At 40.3% G+C, this 24,187-nt stretch overlaps 1 protein-coding gene across 1 annotated transcript in view; it reads left to right on the forward strand.

The window, feature by feature from the left end:
• The first annotated feature begins 1,860 nt into the window (after nucleotides 1–1,860).
• The window catches only part of dtx1 (deltex 1, E3 ubiquitin ligase), a 47,860-nt gene continuing 25,533 nt past the window's right edge, over nucleotides 1,861–24,187 (forward strand). Inside the window, exons 1-2 of the mRNA XM_084388621.1 lie at nucleotides 1,861–2,129; nucleotides 4,039–4,739. Of these exons, the coding sequence (XP_084244747.1) occupies nucleotides 4,472–4,739 (268 nt within the window). The 5' untranslated portion in view covers nucleotides 1,861–2,129; nucleotides 4,039–4,471. The remainder of the gene's footprint in view (nucleotides 2,130–4,038; nucleotides 4,740–24,187) is intronic.

Here is a 24,187-nt window from a genome sequence, read left to right on the forward strand (position 1 = left end):
GCTCAAAATGGCTTAAATCACCTTTCTTTCCCATTCTGACATTCAGTTTGGAGTTCAGGAGATTGTCTTGACCAGGACCACACCCCTAAATGCATTGAAGCAACTGCCATGTGATTGGTTGATTAGATAATTGCATTAATGAGAAATTGAACATGTGTTCCTAATAATCCTTTAGGTGAGTGTATATATATATATATATAATTATTATTTTACCAGCTTTGAACATTATATATTTTAAGCCTATCATTTTTTTTTTGAATTTCATTTTAATTTTCTTCTTTATGATTTTACTATAGGCCTACTTTTATTTCCTTTTTATATATATATATTTTTTTTTTTAACTCTCTTATAAAACTATGACAGTTTGTTTCCTCTATGGAATAAAAAATAAAAAGGTAATGAATTGTTTGCAGGTCTGACTTTTTTTTGTTTGTTGCAGTTCTGAGTTTATCTCACACTTCTGGGGAAAATAAATGTCAGAACTGCGAGTTATAAACTCGCAATTGTGAGAAATAAATTAATAATTGCCAGATATAAACTCATAATTCAGACTTTTGTTTTGTGCTCATTGCGAGAAACAAAGTTTGAACTGTGAAGTAAAGAGTCGCAATAAGCCGTGACTAAAAAACAAGCTTCCACATAAAAGAGCTGTTTGGTTTTGGGTTTTCATTTATTTTATTTTGTAGTTTTCATATTCATGGCTCCTGTTCGTCATGTGATTCCCTTATCCGTTTTGTGATCATGTCATAGGCTCATGTGTAACATTTTTATTGGTTTATTGTGTTCAGGTGTGTCTTGTTAGGTCATTAGTCCTTGTGTATATATAGCCCGTATGTTACCTGTGTTCCCTGTTTCCGCTGTTGGTGAGTTCTGTTCATGTTTAGTTCAAGTCTATCATTGCTTACTGTATTTAGTTCATGTTGGGATCTAAATAAACGACACATGGGTTCAGTTCAACTCTTCTTTAGTGGACATTTGTATCAATCTAATGGCAAACGTGTTTATAGGCCTATATATGTCAACGACACTCTTGCTTAACCCTAAAAAGGACAAGACAAAGAGACATCAGAAAATTAATTTATTGCTATTATATGATGACACAAAAAATACAATTTCACGATTTTTTTTTTTAAAACATGACTTTTATTTTTGATTTTAATGTTTGTATCCCTCAGGATACGTCACCCCTTTTATAGTTAAAAATGTAGTAATTTTTATAAATTGATCAAAAAATTATAAACACTTTACAATAAGGTCTAGTTTTTCAATTAGGCTATAGCAACTATTATTCTTAATGTTAGTTGATAAAATGCAATAAGATGCAATTTATTGTGTTAGTTCACACAACTTTTTGTTTACTAAATGTGTTAGTATGTCAAAATTAGCATTAAGATTAATACATGCTGTAGAAGTATTGGTGATTTTAACTATAGTTGACAAATGAAACCATATTGTAATGTTACCATAATAATAATTTGTGCTGTTGTTTTAGTATATGTTAATGTTCTGTAATTTACTATACATTGTAAAAAGGATTTTTTTTGTAGTAAATACAACAAAGATTATTGGAGTATAGCCTTACAAGAAAATACTATTTCAGTTTTGCTACTTCAGAATTTCACGTTTAATGTTACTTCCCATTTCTTTGTAATTAATATTGAACTCACTAGCTTAAAATGGTACACCATATAGCTCGGTTTCTAACGCACCATTTTTCCAGTGTAATTGATTGGTTTAAGCAATATGACTATGATCATGTTCCTCTTTATTCTGAAGTGGAATCGTCAGAACGGAAAATCTGATTTCTCAAGCTGAAATTTCCATGTTGAGGTAAATAGAGCTGCTCTCACACACACACACACGCACGCACGCGCGCGCGCGCACGAGCGAGCAACAGTCGCGCGGTGGAGGATGCGCACAACATGAGCAACAGCCAATACAGCTCATGCACAGCAGAACACGGTGCATTCTGACTCTCTTCTGCTTATTTCGTGTCGGGAATGTGATCTACAAACACTTTATTTGCTCATCCTCTCGTTTGAGGCCGGTTAGATGTTTTTTGCGTCCTTTTTTTTCTGGATCAAACCTGGTTCATCGTCACGGCTCGGCGGAGACGCTTCACATCACAGGTGACTGATTCCTCTCCTCGTTTCTGCCTCCATTCTGAGGTGAAACCTGAAATGAAATAATACGAATTCGAATACATTTACGATGTTGTAGTCAGGATGAGCCAATATAAAAGGCTCATGTGTGTCCAGTTTATTCCTAGAGATCTGTGAGCGCGCATATTCCCTTTTTTATATCTAGTAATAATGAATCCTCGCTTTGACTGGACCTGCGTGAAGCGCTTTTAGTGGAGAAAATCGTCCCATCTGATCCAGTGTGATGCACTGATGAGTTTCTGATCGAATCGAATCAAGAGGAGACGCGGATCCGGAGCTCATATGGAGAAGAACGAGATGCTCGGAAATGAAGATGAATCGAGAGCAGATTTATGAGCAGAACCGGCTCTTCTACACGTTTACATGGACCTCAGGCAGAACTGGGTTACAGTAGAGCAGATTTGAGGCCACACATATGCGCTTATTTCCCATAGATTCGGGTTCGGGTTGCGCGCACATCATCACGCGCGGCGACGCGAGGAACAGATGAAGGGTTTATTTGGGATTGATGATGCAGTTATTGATCACTGGTACAGGATCTTTCATTAGGGGTTATTAAAGGGAGGTTAGGAGGAGAGGGATCTCTCTCTCTGTATTCGTGTTTTCAGTCTTGTTGTTCACATGCGTATGTCTGACATGATTTCCTACAGATTCTGCATGTGGCATCAGTAGATGCGGTTCACAGCACTGCCTGCTGATGGCAAAATTCAAACTACAGTGTTTTAAAACATTTGAACTGCTACATAAAATAATATGATCGTATAACTAATATCTAAATGCATTTAAATAAAATGAAAGAAATCCCTGCCATGCATGTAAATATGTATTTCACTGCTCCATAATGCATCTGAGACATTCCAGTTCAATAGTAAAACAAATGACTTGTAAAACTGGAATTTTTGAATGTTTAAAATAAAACGGAATAATTGTACATGAAAACAATAACAAATTTTAATTTAAGTGGTGTAACTGCGATATAAAAAACGGCAAAAAGACTTATAAAAAAAAAAGTCAATGTTTCTGCTTGCATTAGCTTTATTAATGTATTGATTAAAGAGCACAGCAGCCAATGATCAAGTAATTATAATGTTTTAGTTAATGATAACTCTACACCTATTTAGTATGGAAGCTTGTGACCGCCATGAAACAAAACATTTTAAAAGATAATTGCGACTTTTATCTCGATGTTCTGACTTTTTTTTTTTTTTTTTTTACAATTGCGAGATATTAAACGTCAGAATTGTGAGATAAAAAGGTTGCATTTACCTTTATTTTTTATTTTGTGGCGGAAACAAGCTTCCATACTTTAGTGTGACCAGTGCTGGGTAGTAACTGATTACATGTAATCTGGATTATGTAATCAGATTCCAAAAATTAAGTAGGCCTATTTGTAATTAGATTAGATTACATTTAAAAATGCTTGTAATCAATCAGACTACAGTTACTATTCTATTGATTACATGATTACATGTTATTCTCACAATGGCATAGATTATTCATAATTCATTGATTCTACTTTATTTTAAATGTTCCTTTCCAAAAATGCCTAATGCTCATAAAGCTCTTCCAGGAGCAATATATCCAATGGAAAATATTTTCTTTTTCTTTGTATTTTTATATCAATAAGTTACAAGATTGTCAAAACAATGTGATAAACAAGTTGGGTCAAAAGTAATCTAAAAAGTAGTCAGAATGAAACCTAAAATGAGTAATCTAGATTGCATCACTAACTATTTTTATCATGTGACTTTGGAATCAACTAACTACAATTTGTAAGAAATCTCCCCAGCTCTGAGTGTGACCTTCAATTAAATGGGTTTTTGTCTTGTCTTTTTTGTCTGATTTTTCTCTCTCTCTCCTCTGTCTGTTTCATTAGATACGCAATATAACTTCAGACTCAGAATATAGAAGCAGAAACAGGATCTAGACCAGAAAACTGGACCACAGGATTACAAGATTGTCTGAGCATCACTAACAGTTTCTGGACTCCTTCAAAACGTGATATAATATCTCAGATCATCTGTTCTGGATTACTTACTTTGGAGAGCATGATTGCTTCCAGAGCTGGAATACTAGAGACTAATCTAGTTTATGTGTGCAAACTCGATTACATGGGCGAATCCCTCATGTGAACGGAGCCTAATTCGTTTGACTTCCACGGCAGCTCGTGTTGTTTATGTGGTCGTTCTTTCAGCAGAAGCAAAGAATTCGGAATGTTGACAGTCTAAGAACATTCTTTTGGAACGTTATTCCCTGCAACTATTGTCACAAGTTCTGTTCTGCCTGCTGTTGTCGTGGAGTTGAGTCGCATGGCTCGACCCGGCTCTGGGGTTCTGGCGTCGTTGGGAGGAGGAGGAGGAGGAGGATACTCGTCTCAGAGCATGGCACGGGTGGTGGTTTGGGAATGGATGAACGAACACGGCCGATGGAGGCCATACAGCGCCACCGTCTGTCATCACATCGAAAACGTCCTGAAGGGAGACGCTCGTGGGACCGTCATACTGGGACAGGTGGATCCGCAGCTCGCGCCGTACGTCATCGACCTGCAGTCCATGCATCAGTTCAGACAAGACACAGGTGAGTCACGGATACACATCACTCCGCCGATGCTCTTTTTCTGGATGTTTAACCATGAAAGGTGTGCTTTTGGTGTGTGGGAACTTTAGTCAGTGTTTAGGCAAGTCCAAACATTCACATTCAGTTCACATCCACTTTACATGCACTGCAAAAAATCATTTTCTGAAAATGTATCAAATTTATAGTGTTGGTTCAACCAAAAATGCAAATTTTCCCATCATTTACTCACCTTCAAGCCATCCTAGGTGGATATGACTTTCTTCTTTCAGCCGAACACAATCAGAGTTACATTAAAAATATCCTGGCTCTTTCCAAGCTTCATAATGGGAGTGAATGGTGCCTGAGTTTTTGAAGCCCAAAAAAGCGCATCCATCCATCATTAAAGTGCATCCATACGACTCAAATCAGGCCTTCTGAAGCCTTGCGTTTGTGCAAGAAAAATATCCATATTTATAACTTATAAACTATAAGTGGCTTCCGGTAACAGCCATACGCGAGTCTAGTTCGTGCGGAAGAGTGACCTCTGACCTGACGCATGACGAGTGACCTCTGACCCCACGCATGACGAGTGACCTCTGACCCGACGCATGACGAGAGACCTCTGACCCGACGCATGACGAGAGACCTCTGACCCGACGCATGACGAGTGACCTCTGACCCCACGCATGACGAGTGACCTCTGACCCCACGCATGACGAGTGACCTCTGACCCGACACATGACAAGTGACATCTGACCCCACGCAGGATGAGTGACATCTGACCCGACGCATGACGAGTGACCTCTGACCCGACACATGACGAGTGACATCTGACCCCACACGTGACGAGTGACATCTGACCCGACACATGACGAGTGACCTCTGACCCCACACGTGACGAGTGACATCTGACCCGACGCATGACGAGTGACATCTGACCCGACACATGACGAGTGACCTCTGACCCGACACATGACGAGTGACCTCTGACCCGACGCATGACGAGTGACCTCTGACCCGACGCATGACGAGTGACATCTGACCCCACGCATGACGAGTGACATCTGACCCCACGCATGACGAGTGACATCTGACCCCACGCGTGACGAGTGACCCGACGCATGACCAGTGACCTCTGACCCCACACATGACCAGTGACCTCTGACCCGACGCATGACGAGTGACCTCTGACCCGACACGTGAGGAGTGACATCTGACCCGACACGTGACGAGTGACCTCTGACCCGACACGTGACGAGTGACATCTGACCCGACACGTGAGGAGTGACATCTGACCCGACACGTGACGAGTGACCTCTGACCCGACACGTGACGAGTGACATCTGACCCGACGCTTGACGAGTGACCTCTGACCCGACACGTGACGAGTGACATCTGACCCGACACGTGAGGAGTGACATCTGACCCGACACGTGACGAGTGACCTCTGACCCGACACGTGACGAGTGACATCTGACCCGACGCGTGACGAGTGACATCTGACCCGACACGTGACGAGTGACATCTGACCCGACACGTGACGAGTGACCTCTGACCCGACACGTGACGAGTGACATCTGACCCGATGCGTGACGAGTGACATCTGACCCGACACGTGACGAGTGACATCTGACCCGATGCGTGACGAGTGACATCTGACCCGACACGTGACGAGTGACATCTGACCCGACACGTGAGGAGTGACATCTGACCCGACACGTGACGAGTGACCTCTGACCCGACACGTGACGAGTGACATCTGACCCGATGCGTGACGAGTGACATCTGACCCGACACGTGAGGAGTGACATCTGACCCGACGCGTGACGAGTGACCTCTGACCCCACGCGTGACGAGTGACCTCTGACCCGACGCATGACGAGTGACCTCTGACCCGACACATGACGAGTGACCTCTGACCCGACCCGACACGTGACGAGTGACATCTGACCCGACGCATGACGAGTGACCTCTGACCCGACGCATGACGAGAGACCTCTGACCCGACACATGACAAGTGACATCTGACCCGACGCATGACGAGTGACATCTGACCCGACACATGACAAGTGACATCTGACCCGACGCATGACGAGTGACATCTGACCCGACACATGACAAGTGACATCTGACCCGACGCATGACAAGTGACCTCTGACCCGACACATCAGAATCAGAAAGAGCTTTATTGCCAAGTGTGCTTGCACCCACAAGGAATTTTTCTTGGTACTGAAGCTTCCAGTGCACATATACAAATACAAATACAACAAGAACATAGTAATACAAATTCTAAGAATGAAAATATATAAAAAATAAATAAAAATAGTATAGAAGTAAAAAAGTAGGGTCACAGTTGGGTTTAGTCTGAATAAACATTTACAGATTATGAACATATTTACAGTATTTTGAGTAGTATGAATAATATAAATATCACCTGAATTAGAGAATATTACACTAGACAGTGGGAGTCTAGCGCATGTTACAGATTATAAACATATTTACAGTATTTTGAGTAGTATGAATAATAAGATATAAATATCACCTGAGTTTATTGCACTAGACAGTGGGAGTATTGCACTTACAGGCATATGCTTTGGGGGCATATACAGGCATATACTTTCAAAGCATATGACGAGTGACATCTGACCCCACACGTGACGAGTGACCTCTGACCCCACACGTGACGAGTGACATCTGACCCGACGCATGACGAGTGACATCTGACTCGACACATGACGAGTGACATCTGACCCGACACGTGACGAGTGACATCTGACCCCACACGTGACGAGTGACATCTGACCCCACACGTGACGAGTGACCTCTGACCTGACACATGACGAGTGACATCTGACCCGACGCATGACGAGTGACATCTGACTCGACACATGACGAGTGACATCTGACCCGACACGTGACGAGTGACATCTGACCCCACACGTGACGAGTGACATCTGACCCCACACGTGACGAGTGACCTCTGACCCCACACGTGACGAGTGACATCTGACCCGACGCATGACGAGTGACATCTGACTCGACGCATGACGAGTGACATCTGACCCGACGCATGACGAGTGACCTCTGACCCGACACATGACGAGTGACCTCTGACCCGACACGTGACGAGTGACCTCTGACCCGACACGTGACGAGTGACATCTGACCCGACGCGTGACGAGTGACATCTGACCCCACGCGTGACGAGTGACATCTGACCCCACGCGTGACGAGTGACATCTGACCCCACGCGTGACGAGTGACATCTGACCCCACGCGTGACGAGTGACATCTGACCCCACGCGTGACGAGTGACATCTGACCCCACGCGTGACGAGTGACCCGACGCATGACCAGTGACCTCTGACCCCACACATGACCAGTGACCTCTGACCCGACGCATGTCATTGGATGTAGGAGTAGCGTAAATTCAGGTGAGAGTCGAAAGCCTCTCGCGGTTCAAACTACAAACTCAAGCTCCTCCCACATTTAAAAATTCTCGTTTTAGACTCTGGTGTTTGTTTTGCTCGATCCTCTGCGCTTCTGCGTTCATCAATACGTCATGCGTCAGGTCAGAGGTCATGCGTCGGGTCAGAGGTCACTCGTCATGCGTCGGGTCAGAGGTCACTCGTCATGTGTCAGGTCAGAGGTCACTCTTCCGCTGGAACTAGACTCGCGTACGGCCGTTACCGAAAGCCAATGATTATAGTTTATAAAGTTATATGGATATTTTCTATACGGATCACTTTAATGATGGATGGATGCGCTATTTGAGCTTCAAAAACTAAGGTACCATTCACTCCCATTATAAAGCTTGGGAGAGCCAGGGATATTTCACAATACAACTTGGCTGAAAGAAGAAAGGATGACTTGAGGGTGGGTAAATTATGGGATAATTTTCATTTTTGGGTGAACTATCCCTTTAAGTGAGTTTGTGCTTAAAACAAGAACAAAACATCTTTCAGTGTTGTCAGAAAAATAATCTCGTATGCTCTTTGAATTAGATTTATTTTTCTGACCCCATTTGCAGATATACATTTTTCTATTAATTTTGACAGTTTAAATTTGAAACAAGACTTAACCATTTAGCTTCTGAAGTAAATCTATCTTGATTTAAGAATGTTTAGATATGCAAAAATGCTTTGTAAGAAAATCTTTTTTTTTTTTTCTGCAGTGCATGTGCATGACTAAATGACTAGTTGCCTAACCACTTACTAAAGTTCCCACACATCAAAAGCACACCTTTCAAGGTTAAACGTTCAGAAAAAAGCGTGAGAGATTGTCTGAGAGGTTCGTATGTGCTAGTAGTGTTCGTGCTGCATTTGAAGTCAACTAGATGAACAAAAGACAGCTTCAGGGTTTTTGTCTGCTTGGAAAATCTGTGTGGTTCCAACCAAGATCTGATATTCTCTGAAGACCATCTCTCTCCACACACACACACACACACACACACACACACACACACACACACACACGCACAGATCGGCACGTCCCCAGGGCTCTCTGTTCGCATGATGCCATTGCCGCAGGCCACTGTTTTCCCTCATGAGAGAACATGACCTAAAGTAGAACAGTTCAGGGTTAAATTAGGACACATGAGATGCTCTGTGGAAAACAGAGCTGTGTGTTATTTTGGTGCATGTTTGTGTTCATTACAGCACATCTTTTAAAGATGAAGTGTGTCATTTCCGTGGAAATACCATCACCAGATACAGCAGTAAATATTCCCACAGATCTTCTGGTCATTAAGACAGATAGTCCTGATCCTGAACTCGGTTGAGTCGATGTTTCTGTATCAATCTCTGAACATTAATCTGATGAGGAAGTACTTTGATATCATTGCCATGTGTCTCTTTCTTCTTGGCTTCTTAACTAGTTTAATGCAGCTTTAAGTTTTGCTGGAGAAACAGCACAGTTCTGGTACTAACCAATAACCAGCATGTAAATTCTAAATAAAAACTGTCTGGCTGCAGGAAGGTTGTTTAAGTGGAAGTAGTTCATCTGTGAAAGTAAAAGGAAAATGTGCCACAGACTCTTCTGGATATTTAGGCCTTCGTGCTAATCCGTGAAACCAGACTAAACCTAAAATGAGAAATCAACGTCTCTCATTGTATGACCTCTGACTTTGTGGTTTCTCTGCTTCACCAAGTTCCAGATGCTGCCTCTCTCTCTCTCCCTCTCTCTCTCTCTCTCTCTCTCTCTCTCTCTCTCGCTCTCTCTCTCTCTCGCCCTCTCTCTCTCTCTCACCCTCTCTCTCTCTCTCTCTCTCTCTCTCTCTCTCTCGCTCTCTCGCTCGCGCTCTGTGTGTGTGGTATGGATGGGTTTACTTAGTTATTCTTGTGGGACAAAATTGTCCCCAGAAGTGAGCTAAAACTGACTAAACCTCCCTTTGGGAGTTTTTTACATTCTAAACATGCATAAAGTTTTCTGTTATTGTGTTAAGCTAGTAATCAATTTAATGGGCATTATCTAAAAACATTAAGTCTAAGGTACTTTGTCATTTAAAAGTGTGTTTGTGTGGGTTTGCTTGGTTATTATTGGGAACAAAATCTTTCCCAGAAGTGAGGTAAATCCAATAAAACCTTCAATTTGGGGGTGTCTTCGTTTGAAAAATTATGAATAAATTAAGCAAATTATGTTTTTTAGTTGTTCAGTGTGTTCTGACTGCTTACCAGGATGTTGCTATACAGTTGCTATGGTGCTTTGGATGGTTGCCAGGGCGTTGCTATGTGATTTCTAAAGTGGTTTTAAGCATGTTTTATGCAGTCGCTAAGGTTTTCTAAATGATTTTAGCATGTTGCTCTGCAGTAGCTATGGTTTTCTTATTGGATGCCAGGGTGTTGCTATGCAGTTGCTATGGTGCTTTGGATGGTTGCTAAGGTATTGATATGTGGTTTATATCGTGTTTTTTTTTTAAGCATGTTTTTATTCAGGTGCCAGGCTTTTCTAAATGGTTTTTAGCGTGTTGCTATGCAATACCAAGTGTGTTCTGACTGGTTAACAGGGTGTTGCTATGCAGTTGCTATGGTGCTTTGGATGGTTGCTAAGGTGTTGATATGTGGTTTTAAGCATGTTTTTTATATAGTTTCTAGGGTTTTACCTTCTTTTACATTTTTTTTTATATTAGGGGTAAAGGGTGGGGTGTAGATTTGGTTGTACTACAGAAATATAACAACATGTATCGAAAACCAATATTTGAAGTGCTATGCAGCTGTGCAAAGGCAAAAAGGCAGTAACTACATTTTGTCAATTTTGTTAAGTCAAATCAAGTCTCTTAGACTAGATGGGTTTGACTGAACTTTGATCAGAAAGTTGAGGTCAGATCATTAAAAATTAAATTAGAAAACTTTAAAGATAAGACATTTTGTCTTGCGTGTGTGTAAAATTTTGGACCACTTAACACCAAGTTGAATATTCTGAATTGGATGCATGCATGCTTATTTTAGGTGTCCTGGTTCTTCCAGATGGAGCTCTCTTAATAGACTTAGTGTTCTGAGATTCATGTGTGTGGTGTGTGTGTGTGTAGTGGTGGTGTCCCTCCCTCACTGCTTGGATCTGTCATTAGTTTGAGGTTTCCTCGTGTGCAGTAAGTATGCAGTATGGTACTGTCTCTAATAAACAGCAGCTGGTCACTAAGGTCATACTGACATCGCTCAGCCCTGCAGAATTCCTTCTTCTTTCAGCCTTGTGGGATTCATGCGGAAAATAGTTTGATGGGAGTGCTGCTCGTCTTAGGATTGCCGGGTGACTGGTTGCCAGGGCGTCACGGTGTCATTGCTTTGGTTTTTGTCAGTTTTTGTCATGTCTTCATGCAGTTGCTAGGGTTTTCTAAATGTTTTTTAGCATGTTGCTTTGCAGAAGTGTAGCTAGTGTGTTCTGACTGGTTGCAAAGGCATTGTTATGTGGTTCTATAGTGGTTTTAAGCAAGTTTTTGTGCAGTTGCTAGAGTTTTCTAAAAAAAAAAATTAGCATGTGTGTACTGACTGGTTGCCAGGGCTTTGCTATGTGGTTTCTAAGGAGGTTTTAAGCATGTTTTTATTCAGTTGCCAGGCTTTTTAAAAATTTTAGTGTGTTGCTATACAATATCAAGTGTGTTCTGATTGGTTGCCAGAGTGATGCTACCTAGTTGCTATGGTGCTGTGGATGGTTACCAAGGCGTTGCTATGAGATTTCTAAGGTGGTTTTAAGCATGTTTTATGCAGTTGCAGGGGTTTTCTAAATGATTTTAACATGTTGCAACCTGCTATGCAGTAGCTAGGGTGTTCTTATTGGTTGCCAGGGTGTTGCTTTGCAGGTGCTGTGGATGGTTTGCCAAGGAGTTGCTATGTGGTTTCTAATGTGGTTTTTGGAATGTTTTTATGCAGTTGCTAGGGTTTTCTTATATTTTTTTTAACATGTTATGCAGTTGCTAGGGGGTTCTGATTGGTTGCTAGGGTGTTGCTACGTAGTTGCAATGGTGCTTTGCATGGTTTCCAAGGCGTTGCTAGGGGTTTCTAAGGTGTTCTGGGTTCCTTCTATACGCATCTGTGGATTTTTTTTTCACCTGTTTTATGGTCCATAAAGGTAAAAAGGGTGCCTCTGATCACCTAGTAAAGTAGCAGCACACTCTCCTCAACAACACAGGATTTGAGGAATCATTGGTGTCTGGAGCACAAACACTGCAGGATGACGCACACACTCAACTTTATCACTTACTGTTAGAGGTTTCATCACATCTCTTCTCTAATAAGGAAAGACTGGAGAGCGTCTGGTCTGTGTGTGTGTGATGAACGGCAGTGCAGATGTGATTGTGTGTGTTTGAATGGGGTTTGATCTCTGGCCAGACTCAATCGGTCTGTTTGTCTCCGGAGAGAGTCTGTGGTTTTCTGCAGCGCTGTAGATGTCTTCTCTTACACGTCTCATTTGCAAAGTAACACTGCAATGATTTGTTTAGCTCAATGGACTGGACGGAGATATACAGTGTTGTATTCAAGGGCGCATTATAAATCTCATCAGCCAATCAGTGTTAAAAAAAAACGTTTTTAATGCTGGCATTTAAAATTTAACTAACCAGTTATGCAGCCTTCCTATAACACAAACAGTACAGCATTGTGCTAACAATGCCAAAGTCATGGGTCCAATTCCCAAAGAATGCATGAGTTGGAAAAATGTATAGCTTGAAAGCAATGCAAGTCACTTTGAATAAATGCATCTGGCAAATGCATATAAGTGAACTTGAACTTTTCAGGAATGTCATCCACTAAGCCTTAAAGGGGTCATATAATGGTACATGCACTTTTATAAGTTGGTTGTACTGAAATGTGTGTTGGCAGTGCCTGTACACAACCATCATAAAATGATAAAAATCCATCCAGTGGTTTTATTAAAATTTTCTTATGTTTTCCCCTGTCTCAAATCAAGCCGTTCGACCTTGTGACGTCACACGGTCGGACGCCCCTCCCACGATTGTTGATTGACAGCAGCGTTTCAACACAGACCCGCCCTCGCTCGTGAGCGAACTGTCAATCATAGTCCGCATTGTTGATACGCTGGAGCAGAATGGCGTCTAAGCGATTGTGGTGTTCTGTTCTTGGGTGTAATAAGGAACACAGCAGTCATTTTGATGTTCCTAAATCCGAACCGCTGAAGACGCAGTGGCTGAGTTTGTTTTGGAAGGGAATATTCCCCACGATCAACAGCAATGCTTTCATGTTTGCGCGAATCATTTCACCAGACTGCTTTACAAACGAGAACATTGAAAAAGGTATTAGCTCCTGTCTGAGTATGTGTTGTTTATGTGCCTAATAACTGTAAAATAATCAGTAAAATTGTAATGCTTCAGCCCTGACAGTTGTACCTAACACTGCATAGACAACGTTAAGCATCACGGACAAGCCTACATTTACTGAAAAAAAGTTTTTCATGACCATTAGCTGTAACATCAATCTGTCAATGAACTAACGTATACATCAGTAAACACATAGCGTTCGTATCTCACTACTCTACCCTGCCAGTACACACAAAGATAGATCAAAGTGACATTACGTTAACCAACCATTCAGAAACAACTCCGGTTCAAATTGATACGGTTGCACAGTGTCCTCAGAGACTCCCGCTGCCATTCTTCAAAATATAACGTTACCCTCAACTGTTGTCAAGGCAACACTCCACGTGTGTTGTTGTAGCAAAACGCCCACAGAACAGAGGGGCGGGGTGAGCAAAGCTCATTATCATTTAAAGACACATGCACTTTAAACGGCGTGCTGAAAACAGAGCTGTTTTTGACCAGTTAAAATGAGTGTTTTCTTACAATACTAATGAGAATTTTTAATTAAAGTATATTACAAACTTTTAATTTAGACCCTAAAGAACATATTAGCTTGTACAAAAATGGCATTATATGACCCCTTTAAACACTGTTGCTCTGATTATAATAATGCATATTTTTGTCAAAGATGACTTTCATTCTTTTCTGTTGTTCACACATCTCTCTGTAGGTACTTTATTTTAGCGACTGTGGTTTTGCTATAGGAGGTTGCATTATTATTATTATTTATTTATTTATTCATTTATTATTTTAAAGATATATTTTTTTACTTTTAATTTTAAATCAGTTTCTGTCTGGTTTACATGTTTATTATTTTAATGGTGGTATTACCAAGTTCCTTCCTTCCATCCATCCATCATATTTTTTTCTTTTAACTTTAAGTCCGAACTTTTTGTCTGAATTGCATCTTTATTATTTTAATAGCATTATTTTTTAACTCTCATAGATGTATCTCTCATGTAAAACATGTATGACTTTTGTACCTTCAATGTTTTAATGCATTATGGATTGGCGACTCATTTCTGATGGAGAACATTTTGCCCTTTATTATTAAAGCTGCTCTAAGCGATGTTGGGTGACGTCGCTTCTTGTTGACGTTCGAAGTATTGTCAAACAAAACGGAGGCTAGCTCGACACTCCCTCCTCCTCGTCCCGTCCCCTCCCCCGATGTAAATTCTGGACTTTGCGCGTTCCTTCTCCTTTTCCCTCTTCTTTGCTATTTGTTCATCGGAACGTTGTCTCTTTGGTCGTGTGTCGGCCATATCAAAATTCAAGAGAATATAATTCTAACGTTAGTCGTTGTCGTTGTCTAGGACATCTCTCCTCTAGCTAACTTCCCTCCTCATGCTTCTCTCTTCTTGCGTGGTCAGCACAAAATGAACGAATCACTCTCTGAGACAACTCGGTAGTCCCGAGTCATATTAAAGATTCGTTCAAAATGAACCGACCCATCATTATTTTCTTGCTTCTAAAACTGAACGTTGTGCTAGAGAACGAGTTTGTATGCAAACTGCAACAGGCGTCACAGCTGTCATTTGCATAGTTTTCCACAGGACACGCCCACAGTCGCTGTTTCTCAAGTCGCCAGCAAACATTACACACTGACCCTGACAAACACTACTGTCACAGAAATACTCTTATTATAGTCAGCACCAAGCTAATATACAGTGTGACTAATTGTTAGTGTCTTTAATTCAAACTGAACAGCCTGTGGTCTCACTGATTGGCCAGCCACGGCCTGGCTCATGAATATTAATTAAGTTATGTGATATCTGATTGGCTGAAAGGCAGATGTTAGTAGGTGAGCTTTAGCCAATAGTTGGATTAGTGCATGATGCTTTAATTCAGTCGAGTGCTAAAGCAGCCGGTTGGCAGATGCTTCTGCAAGGTCGTGACGTTTTTGTTTTATGCATCTGGCTACTTTTTGCCCTTCATGCTGCTGTCCACTAGTTTATCTGCCAGAAAGTAGAGTTTACAGTCATTTCTAGAGGTTTTCTGGATCGGGTATGATGATGGCTATGCTTCTGATTGACTGATTATGTTGTGTATGGGTGTGTTTCGGTTTAACATTCAGTTGTTAAGATTTTCACAGCTCTGTTTTGAGCGTGAGAAAGTCATTCGAGCTGATGTGTAAGCCCATAGGCTTTTGTGGTCACAAACGTGTTAAGTGTTTTCTTTGAATGCAGGTTTGTGTTGCCCAAGTGTTTTTAGTAGGGCATTTACGTGCATATAGAGGCTCATTCTTCCGTGCTCTTACTGAGAATGAAACTTATATACAGGTTACATCTGGCAGTTTCCCAGCAAACGCTTCAAAAGTTTGGTGTCTTTTGAAATTAAATGAATACTTTTATTCAGCAAGGACGCATTAAATTGATCAAAAGTCACAGTAAAGTCACTTTTATATTTTCATTTTTTGGTAATCGCTGATACAGAGTACCGATCCCTGTATTTTCATTGTATTTGTAATTAAAAAAAAATTTGGGGTAGAGAAACCAAAAGAATGTTTTTTGGGCTTTTAGGATGATTATGTTAGTCTTGCCTATCTATAAGCTAGTTATCTATAAGCTAGTGAGCTTCAAAACAATGACAAAATTCACATTTAGAAGATATAAGCGTTCAAATCTTTCACTTCCTCCAATGTGGATCAGTGATTTTAATCACATCACTGCACTTCAGCTTCTCATCAGATTTTCTGTCCAATCAGATGCTCTCTATAATCTGAAGCTCCGCCCCCTACACTATAAATAGTTGCTGAAGTTGCGGCTGAATTCGTTCACTTGTTCACACATTTACTATTTTCTACATGGTGAATGGCACATAGTGCACTATATAGGGGATAGGGAACGATTCAGACAGTGTAAATATCTTTCCATTGAGGCGAATTAAGTCGTTAGTGTCACGCGAATCGCCTCAGCTCCAGAGACACGATATACAGAGTGGATCATGTGATCGAGTCGACGCGGACCACAAAACGTATCGGACCCGTTGAATTCGGCACAGAATGCTGTATTTTAAGGTGATATGGAGGAGATTCGATGGAGAAACGATTAGAGATTAGGAGGAAATCACAGCTCTGACTGAGCTGTGATATAAACTAAACGCTATTGGCTATTTTAAAAAGGGGAGGGGCTTATCAATATGTCCCGCCCTCTCTTCCCGTTTCAGTGGAAAGTCTGTCAACACGTTGAATAACGCTGTTCTACAGACCCCAAACTTTTGGAAACACACGTGTATGTTGGAGCTGCTGGTTAATTTCTGCACCACTAATGGCACCAAACCATACTGACTAAATAATTGTTTTCTTCTGCTCCGCCTCGAGTCAGAATATTGATACATCACACGCTGCTGATGTAAGTGTCATGTGTGTGTTTTACAGGCCGTCTGACAGATGAGTTGTTGAACTTTCAGGGTAGTTCATTACAGCAGCCTCTTCTTTATTCTCATCACGTTTGCAGACTGAAGCATTTTAAAACAATTAGCCTGTAAAGGTGATGTAGGAGAGCCAAGACGCCTTCTCTCTCTCTCTCTCTCTCTCTCTCTCTCTCTCTCTCTCTCTCTCTCTGGTCAGCACTTGTCTTGTCTTGACTGGTGGTATGAATAATATCAGCCAGATGCTTTTTGGCAGGAGCTCCCCATGCGGCCGATCCAAAATGGAGTAGCGTAGGGCCACAGTTTCCACTTTGCTCATTAGGAATGACAGCCAAATGTGCTCTTAGAAGGATCTGCAGTCTCAAGGTGAATTATAATCAGCCAGGACACGCCACGTCCTTTAGTTCTACGCTTATTTTACTTTCTTGCATGAAGTTTGATGCAAGATTATTAATGTAAACTAAAACCGTTAAAAAAAATACATATGTTACATGCAATAAAATAAACGTTAACTGAAATAAAATAAAATATAAAAAGTGTAAACTCTAATTTTCACTTAGATTAACTTGAACTACTAAAATAACTAAAACTTACATAAAAAATAATAAAAAACTACAGATATATTTAAAAACAAAAACGAATAAAAATGACAAATACATGCAACAAAGTTTCTAAAACTTTTACAAAAATAAAAATAAAAGTAATATTAAATATTAATTATGGTAATACAATAAAACTGGTTTGTAGTTTGTTCTGCTTAGCAACACATTTCCTAAAGCGTGATGTCAAAATCAGATGTTATTTTAGTATCATTGAGATACTATTATTGTTTTTTATATTTTGAATTAGTTTTTTAATTTTGCATTTTCTGTACAGTTTGAGCAATTCTAATACTGTATTTATTTTAGTAATATTGTAATATTTGAGCAATATTTTTTTTTTTTATGTCTAGATTATGTTGGTTGTCAGAAATATTGCCATGGCAACTAGCCCAGTTTATGTTTATTTTACTGCAAGTAACAACAATGTCTTTTATGGTTTTGGTTTTAGTAAAGTATGTTAACCCTGATTCCACTGATTGTTTCATTGCTTATCTCAAATAACATTTTTCTGACATGATTTGAATGCAGCAAAATGACAGGCTCCGCCCCCAGATTGTTTGATTAGAGGCTCCGCCCCCAAACAGTGTGTGGGAATAGTGGAGGTGTTGAACTGCTTTGGTTTATCACGGGGTTTTCCACCGAGTGTGTGTGTGAGAGAATGCGTTCTGGGTTTTTCTTGCAGGAAATACAGTGGTCTAATCTGAAACGCTTGACACCAATAGCTGCATCACAGCAAAGCATCTACTGTACCCTCTGAGTTTACTGTAGTACATCATATACTGTGTGAATCTGTTTAGTCAAGTGGGCATAATTGGCGCTGACGCTCACACACTGGGCATCACAGGGGCAGCGGACACTTTTGTACCAACTTCCTTTGGCGCAGGATGGTCACGATGCATCTACACGTGTGTGTGCGTGCGTGTGTGTGTGTGTGTTTTGGGTCCTCTGCAGTCATAGCTTAGAGCTAGTCTTTTAAGTCCTTGTTTTCTGCAAGCTCTGCATAACTCTGCTAACTAGCAGCCTCGCAGGGTTCACATGAGCAAAGCAATATCTGTATCTGTTACAGTGGCAGAGTGGTTTGTATCTGTATTTGTATTCAGATAAAATCAGATGTGGAGTTTGTCCAAACTGAAAAGGACATTTTACATTCCCTTTGTTAACATATAGCAAACTCTGGTTTATTATCAGATCTGATGACAGTACAACGTTTACAACCGTTTACAACATTCAATGAGTTTTTCTGTCATTCTGGATTTTTTTAAATGGATTTAAAAAAATATATTTTAGAGCTTTGCATAACAAGAAAATATTTATTTGTATTACATTTTCCTGACTTTTCTAGATCTAGAAATTCATAAATCTCTTGTAAAATTCGGCTACGTCACATATTGTTCAGTTGTTGATTGAGTGGATTAAAATAATAAATGTCTTTAATATTTATTATTAATATTATTTTATAATATTGTATATATCGTATAATAAAATAAATGTAAATAAAATAAATAAATAGATACAAATCAATAATAATAATAATAAAGAAATAAATTTGCAACAAATGCATCAATATTCGAAGGCTCTTTAACTTCCAGTCATTCGATTATTAATAAAATATTTATTTTCTCTTAGTTTCTACCTGATAAAATCGTTATGAGCTTGGCGTAAGTAGCAAAGTGTGTAAAATATATAAACTGTACTCAAAATGCGTAAAAATACCCATGACTCTTTACAATTGTATTAATTTACATGACTTTTTCCGGTCTAGAAATCAGTTAAAATTAGGCTTGTTGAGGGGGTGAATTAAAATATTAAATGTTTAATACATATAATTAATATTAATTTATAATATTTTATATATTATAATAAAATAAATGTTAACTTTAGTAAAATGTTTAAATGTTCAAATATAAAAATACAAACAATATTCGAAGGCCACACAACTTTTCCAGTCGTTCGATATATATATATATGCTTTACTTTCAGGTACTTTAGAGCTTGGCATTACTAGAATAATGTTTAAACTGTACAAAAACATGTATAAAAATTAATGAAAAATATTTTTTTTATTTATTATTTACCTGACTTTTCAGATCTAGAAATCACTATATATACATTCAGTCGATGGTCTGTTTCCGGATAAGTGAGCGAGTCTTAACAGAGTAATCTGGATGATGCCGTGAGACCGAGACAGAGAAGACGACACACACGGACCGACCGGATGAGCGAGTGTAAAGGGAAAGTGTGAGGTTTGGGTTCAGGGAAGAGGACAGATGAGGATAAAATCATCGGAGGATCCGACGGGATGTGGCCAGAGCTTTCAGGAAGGACATGGAGAAAGTGTGTGTCTGTTTTCCTTAACTCTGTGTTCAAGTGTTGGTCTCAGTGGAAGTCTGAGAACAGAACATCCTGTTGGGTGTGTATGTGTGTTTGTATGTGTGAGTGTTTGTTTATTTGTGTGTGTGTTTGTGTGAGTGTGTGTGTGTGTGTGAGAGAGTGTTTGTGTATTTGTGTGTGTGTGAGTGTTTGTGTGAGTGTTTGTGTATTTGTGTGTATTTATGTGTGTGTGTTTGTGTGTGAGTGTCTGTGTATTTGTGTGTGTGTGTGTAAGTGTCTGTGTGTATGTTTGTGTGTGTGTGTGTGAGAGAGAGTGTGAGTGTGTTTCTGTGAGTGTGCGTGTCTGTAAGTGTCTGTGTGTGTGTGAGAGAGAGAGAGAGAGAGAGAAAGTGTGTGAGTGTGTATATATGTGTGTATCTGGGGCTGATCACTATATATTCTAAATGTAAAACCTCATCAGAATTGTGTGTGTGTGAGAGAGAAAGAGAGAGAGAGAGAGAGAGAGAGAGTGTGAGTGTGTGTATATATCTGGGGCTGATCACTATAAATTCTAAATAATGTAAAACCTCATCAGAATTATATGTGTGTGTGTATTTGTGTGTGTGTTTGTGTGAGAGAGTGTGTGTTTCTGTCTGTATGTGTTTGTCTGTGTGTGTGTGTGAGAGAGAGAGAGAGAGAGAGAGAGAGAGAGAGAGAGAGAGAGAGAGAGAGAGAGAGAGAGAGAGAGAGAGAGAGAGAGAGAGAGAACATGAGTGTGTGAGAGAGAATGAGTGTGTATATCTGAGGCTGATCACTATATATTCCAAATAATGTAAAACCTCATCATGTGTGTGTGTGTATTTGTGTGTATTTGTTTGAGAGTGTGTTAGGGGCTATTATTAGGGCTGTACGATTAATCAAAATCTTAATAAAATCGCGATGCGAATGTGCAATTTATAAACCGCAGGATTTTTCCGCCAGCATTACGACATGGAAGAAAGCAATAATAAAATCAATAATAAAGGCATTTGCGAACCACACTCCTTACGACAATATTTATGCAAATAAATGGTGCCTGCAAATATCATCAATAAAGCCGGCTTCCAAAAAATGATAGACAAGTATGAGTGAGGAAATATTGTTTCAAAATCGTAATATTGATTAAAAATCCTGATAGTATTTATTCTTTTGTCCGCATCACACGGCCCTAATCAGAATCACACAGCCAATGGAATCGTAGTGGTTCACTGTTGTTCCACTAACAGCACATTGCATCTTTATGTATGATTTATGGTGTGTGTGTGTGTGTTCACGTTTACACACATGACCTTGCTGTAAGTCACATTGAGCCTGTAGAGTCAGTGCATCATGATTAGTCCTGCGGGAAACTTTTATCTAGTCATGCAGTTCCAGGAAAAGGAGGAACTGCCGAAATCTCCAGATCTGTCGAGTCGACTGTAATTCTTGTTATGCAACGCATTTTCCTATCATTTATGGGTTATATAACATACAATATTAAACTCGCATTTTTAAACATGTAAATCACATTAGTTGGTTTTCATATCACAATATGGCAATGAATAGCTGGATTTTAAATCATTTTACTACTTTTATTTGACGAGATGTTAAATATAATTTTTTTTTGGGGTTTTCAATATTGTTTTAACTGGTAATCATCTCTTCTGTTTCTCACTGTCTATCCAGGTATGATGGATTTGATTAATTCTGTGTTTTCCCTTCCGTTTAATATGCAAATCAGTATAATAATACTTTCACAATTTATCACGAATCGACTAACTTTAGCTCTTTGCTTCCATGCTGTTCATTTGTCTCCGTGTAAAGAATCAAAGTTGAAATTTTGAAGAGTTTGACTGTATGTAAAACTACGTGATGCAACATCTTTACTTTGCAGATTTTGCAATAACAAGCAAGTGTGTGAAACTTCACCTGTAACCGCTGTCAATGATTATAATCCAAATGAGGAACTGGGAAATGCTGTGTGTTGTTGGTGCAAAAGTTCGCAGCTTTAACGAAACCTTTCGGATTCAGTTTAAGGATGTGACACTTTGAGGTCTGACCTCGGGTCAGTAATGCTGTTATGATCCGCCCCGGGTGGGAGAGTCAGGGTTGGATTGTGGGAACTCAAGGCCAGTCGTGCTGATGTGTGTGTGTGTGTGTTACTCTCCTTCACCTCTCCTCTTCCTCTTCCCATCTTCCTCCCGTCACATCCATCCGGTCTGGAGCTTCTTATCAAACTCTCATCTGAGAAAGCTTATGATTCAACTGTCATTTCAATATCTAATTGTACAATGAGTAAATTGCAGATAATGTGATTGATTCTCAGTTGAAAGCATCCACAGCACCTGCAAAAGTACCCATAGGCGTCACACAAAGCAATCGCTTGGTCTCAGAAGACTTGGAATATTCCAGTATAAACATCTAAACATTCTTAAATCAAGACGCATTTACTGAAGAAGCAAAATGACTGAAGATATTTAGGGCCCTATTTTAACGATCTAAGCTCATGGTCTAAAGCGCACGGCGCAAGTTCACTGAGGGCGTGTCCGAATCCACTTCTGCTAGTTTAACGACGGGAAAAATGGTCGGCGCTCCCGGCGCATGATCTAAAAGGGTTGTCCCTATTCTCTTAATGAGAAATGGCCATGTTTTGAGATTTATGTGCATTAAACCAATCAGAGTCTCTTCTCCCATTCCCTTTAAATGCCAGTTGTGCTCGCGCCATGGCAGATTCGCTATTTACATGACGGAATTTGATAGTGGAAAGACCGAATGCGTATCCAGAGCGCAAATGGATCTGCTCGTGTGAGAGATCAAAGTGTGCAAGCCGGATTCACCATATCTTTATGCACACAATAATAATCTTTTGCATTGTAATCCTTTTAATTTTAATCTTTGGCATGTTTGTGTGCTGATGTGCATCCCTGTGTGAGTGTAATAAGCAGAGTGTATGCGTGTTGTGGACCCGCCTATAGGCGCACATTACTAACGCGCTCATTAAATAACAAAAAAAGATTGCGCCATTGACTTTAGAGCAAGTTTCAGTTGGTCAATGGCTCAGTCTGTTTCTGTTGCCTCAAAATAGCAACGCTCCAACAATGCGCCAGAACACACACTCGTTCTCAGACCAGCAGCCCATGGGCGCATAAATGGATGCAAATGCATTTGCTATTTAAACAATGTGGCACAGGACATGAAAATGATAACTGCGTCAGGCTGAAACTAGTAAAACACACTTGCGTCGCGCTTGGTGCTGCATTGCGCTGGGTGTAAGATAGGGCCCTAAGTCTTGCTTGATATAAACCTTTATAAAAATTATTTATGTTTAAAACATGAAAAATGATCTGCCAATTGGGTCAGAATAATAATCTTGTTTTCCCTATCAGGGATCGATTGCTCCTGTCTGCCTCGCTGCCTGCTGTGAGTGTGCCTCGGTGCTGTAAGCTCCGTCTTAGCCTCGTATTTCTTTGTTTTGAACCATCATTTACTACAATTTGTAGTTGTTTATACTAAATACAGCTTACCCAACATCTCAGATTGACATCGCTAGCATCCGTTACTACTAACACAACACGCTAATTCGCTACTGCTAGCCTGTTAACGCGCCACCCGTGCGCTCAGCTGTTTTATTTATTTATTTTTTCTCTCGCGCGCTCGCGCCTTTGAGTTCATAAAAGCTCAGGTAAGTAATAATCAGTCAACAAACACGGTGAGTAATGTCTTGTCCTGTTATTGTCACCTGCACTTCATGTCACATGTTTAGCATAGACTTCTCTGTTGGCAATGTAGGATTTATATGTGATAAATGTAAGGAGACAGTTAGGCTGACAGAGAAGATTTCAGAATTAGAGACACGCATCCAAACTTTAATTGAGGATAGTAAGAGTGCTAGAGCTTTAGATACTATTTTGGATGCGCCTAGCATAGTGAACTCTTTACATGATTCGGTTCCAGCTGAAGTAGTGCCTGAGCAGCCGGGCAAATGGGTGACAGTGAGGGATCGCTCTAGTCGCGGATCAAAAAACCACTCTTCCGTTCCGATTACCACAACAAATCGATTTGCCCCGCTCAGTGAAACACCCACTGAGAATTCTGTTGATTGTGCCCTAGTAATTGGTGATTCGATCACACGGAACGTGAAAATAGAGACACCAGCGAACATAGTCACATGTTTGCCGGGAGCCAGAGCGCCTGACATCAAAGCAAATTTAAAAGTGCTGGCTAATGCTAATCGTAAATTCTCTAAGATCATTATTCATGTCGGCACTAATGATGTTCGACTCCGCCAGTCGGAGATCACCAAAATTAATATTAAAGAGGTGTGTGAACTTGCGAGTACGATGTCAGGCACTGTAATTTGCTCT

The sequence above is a fragment of the Rutilus rutilus genome (genome assembly GCF_951802725.1).
Source record: "Rutilus rutilus genome assembly, chromosome: 19".
Lineage (NCBI taxonomy): Eukaryota > Metazoa > Chordata > Actinopteri > Cypriniformes > Leuciscidae > Rutilus > Rutilus rutilus.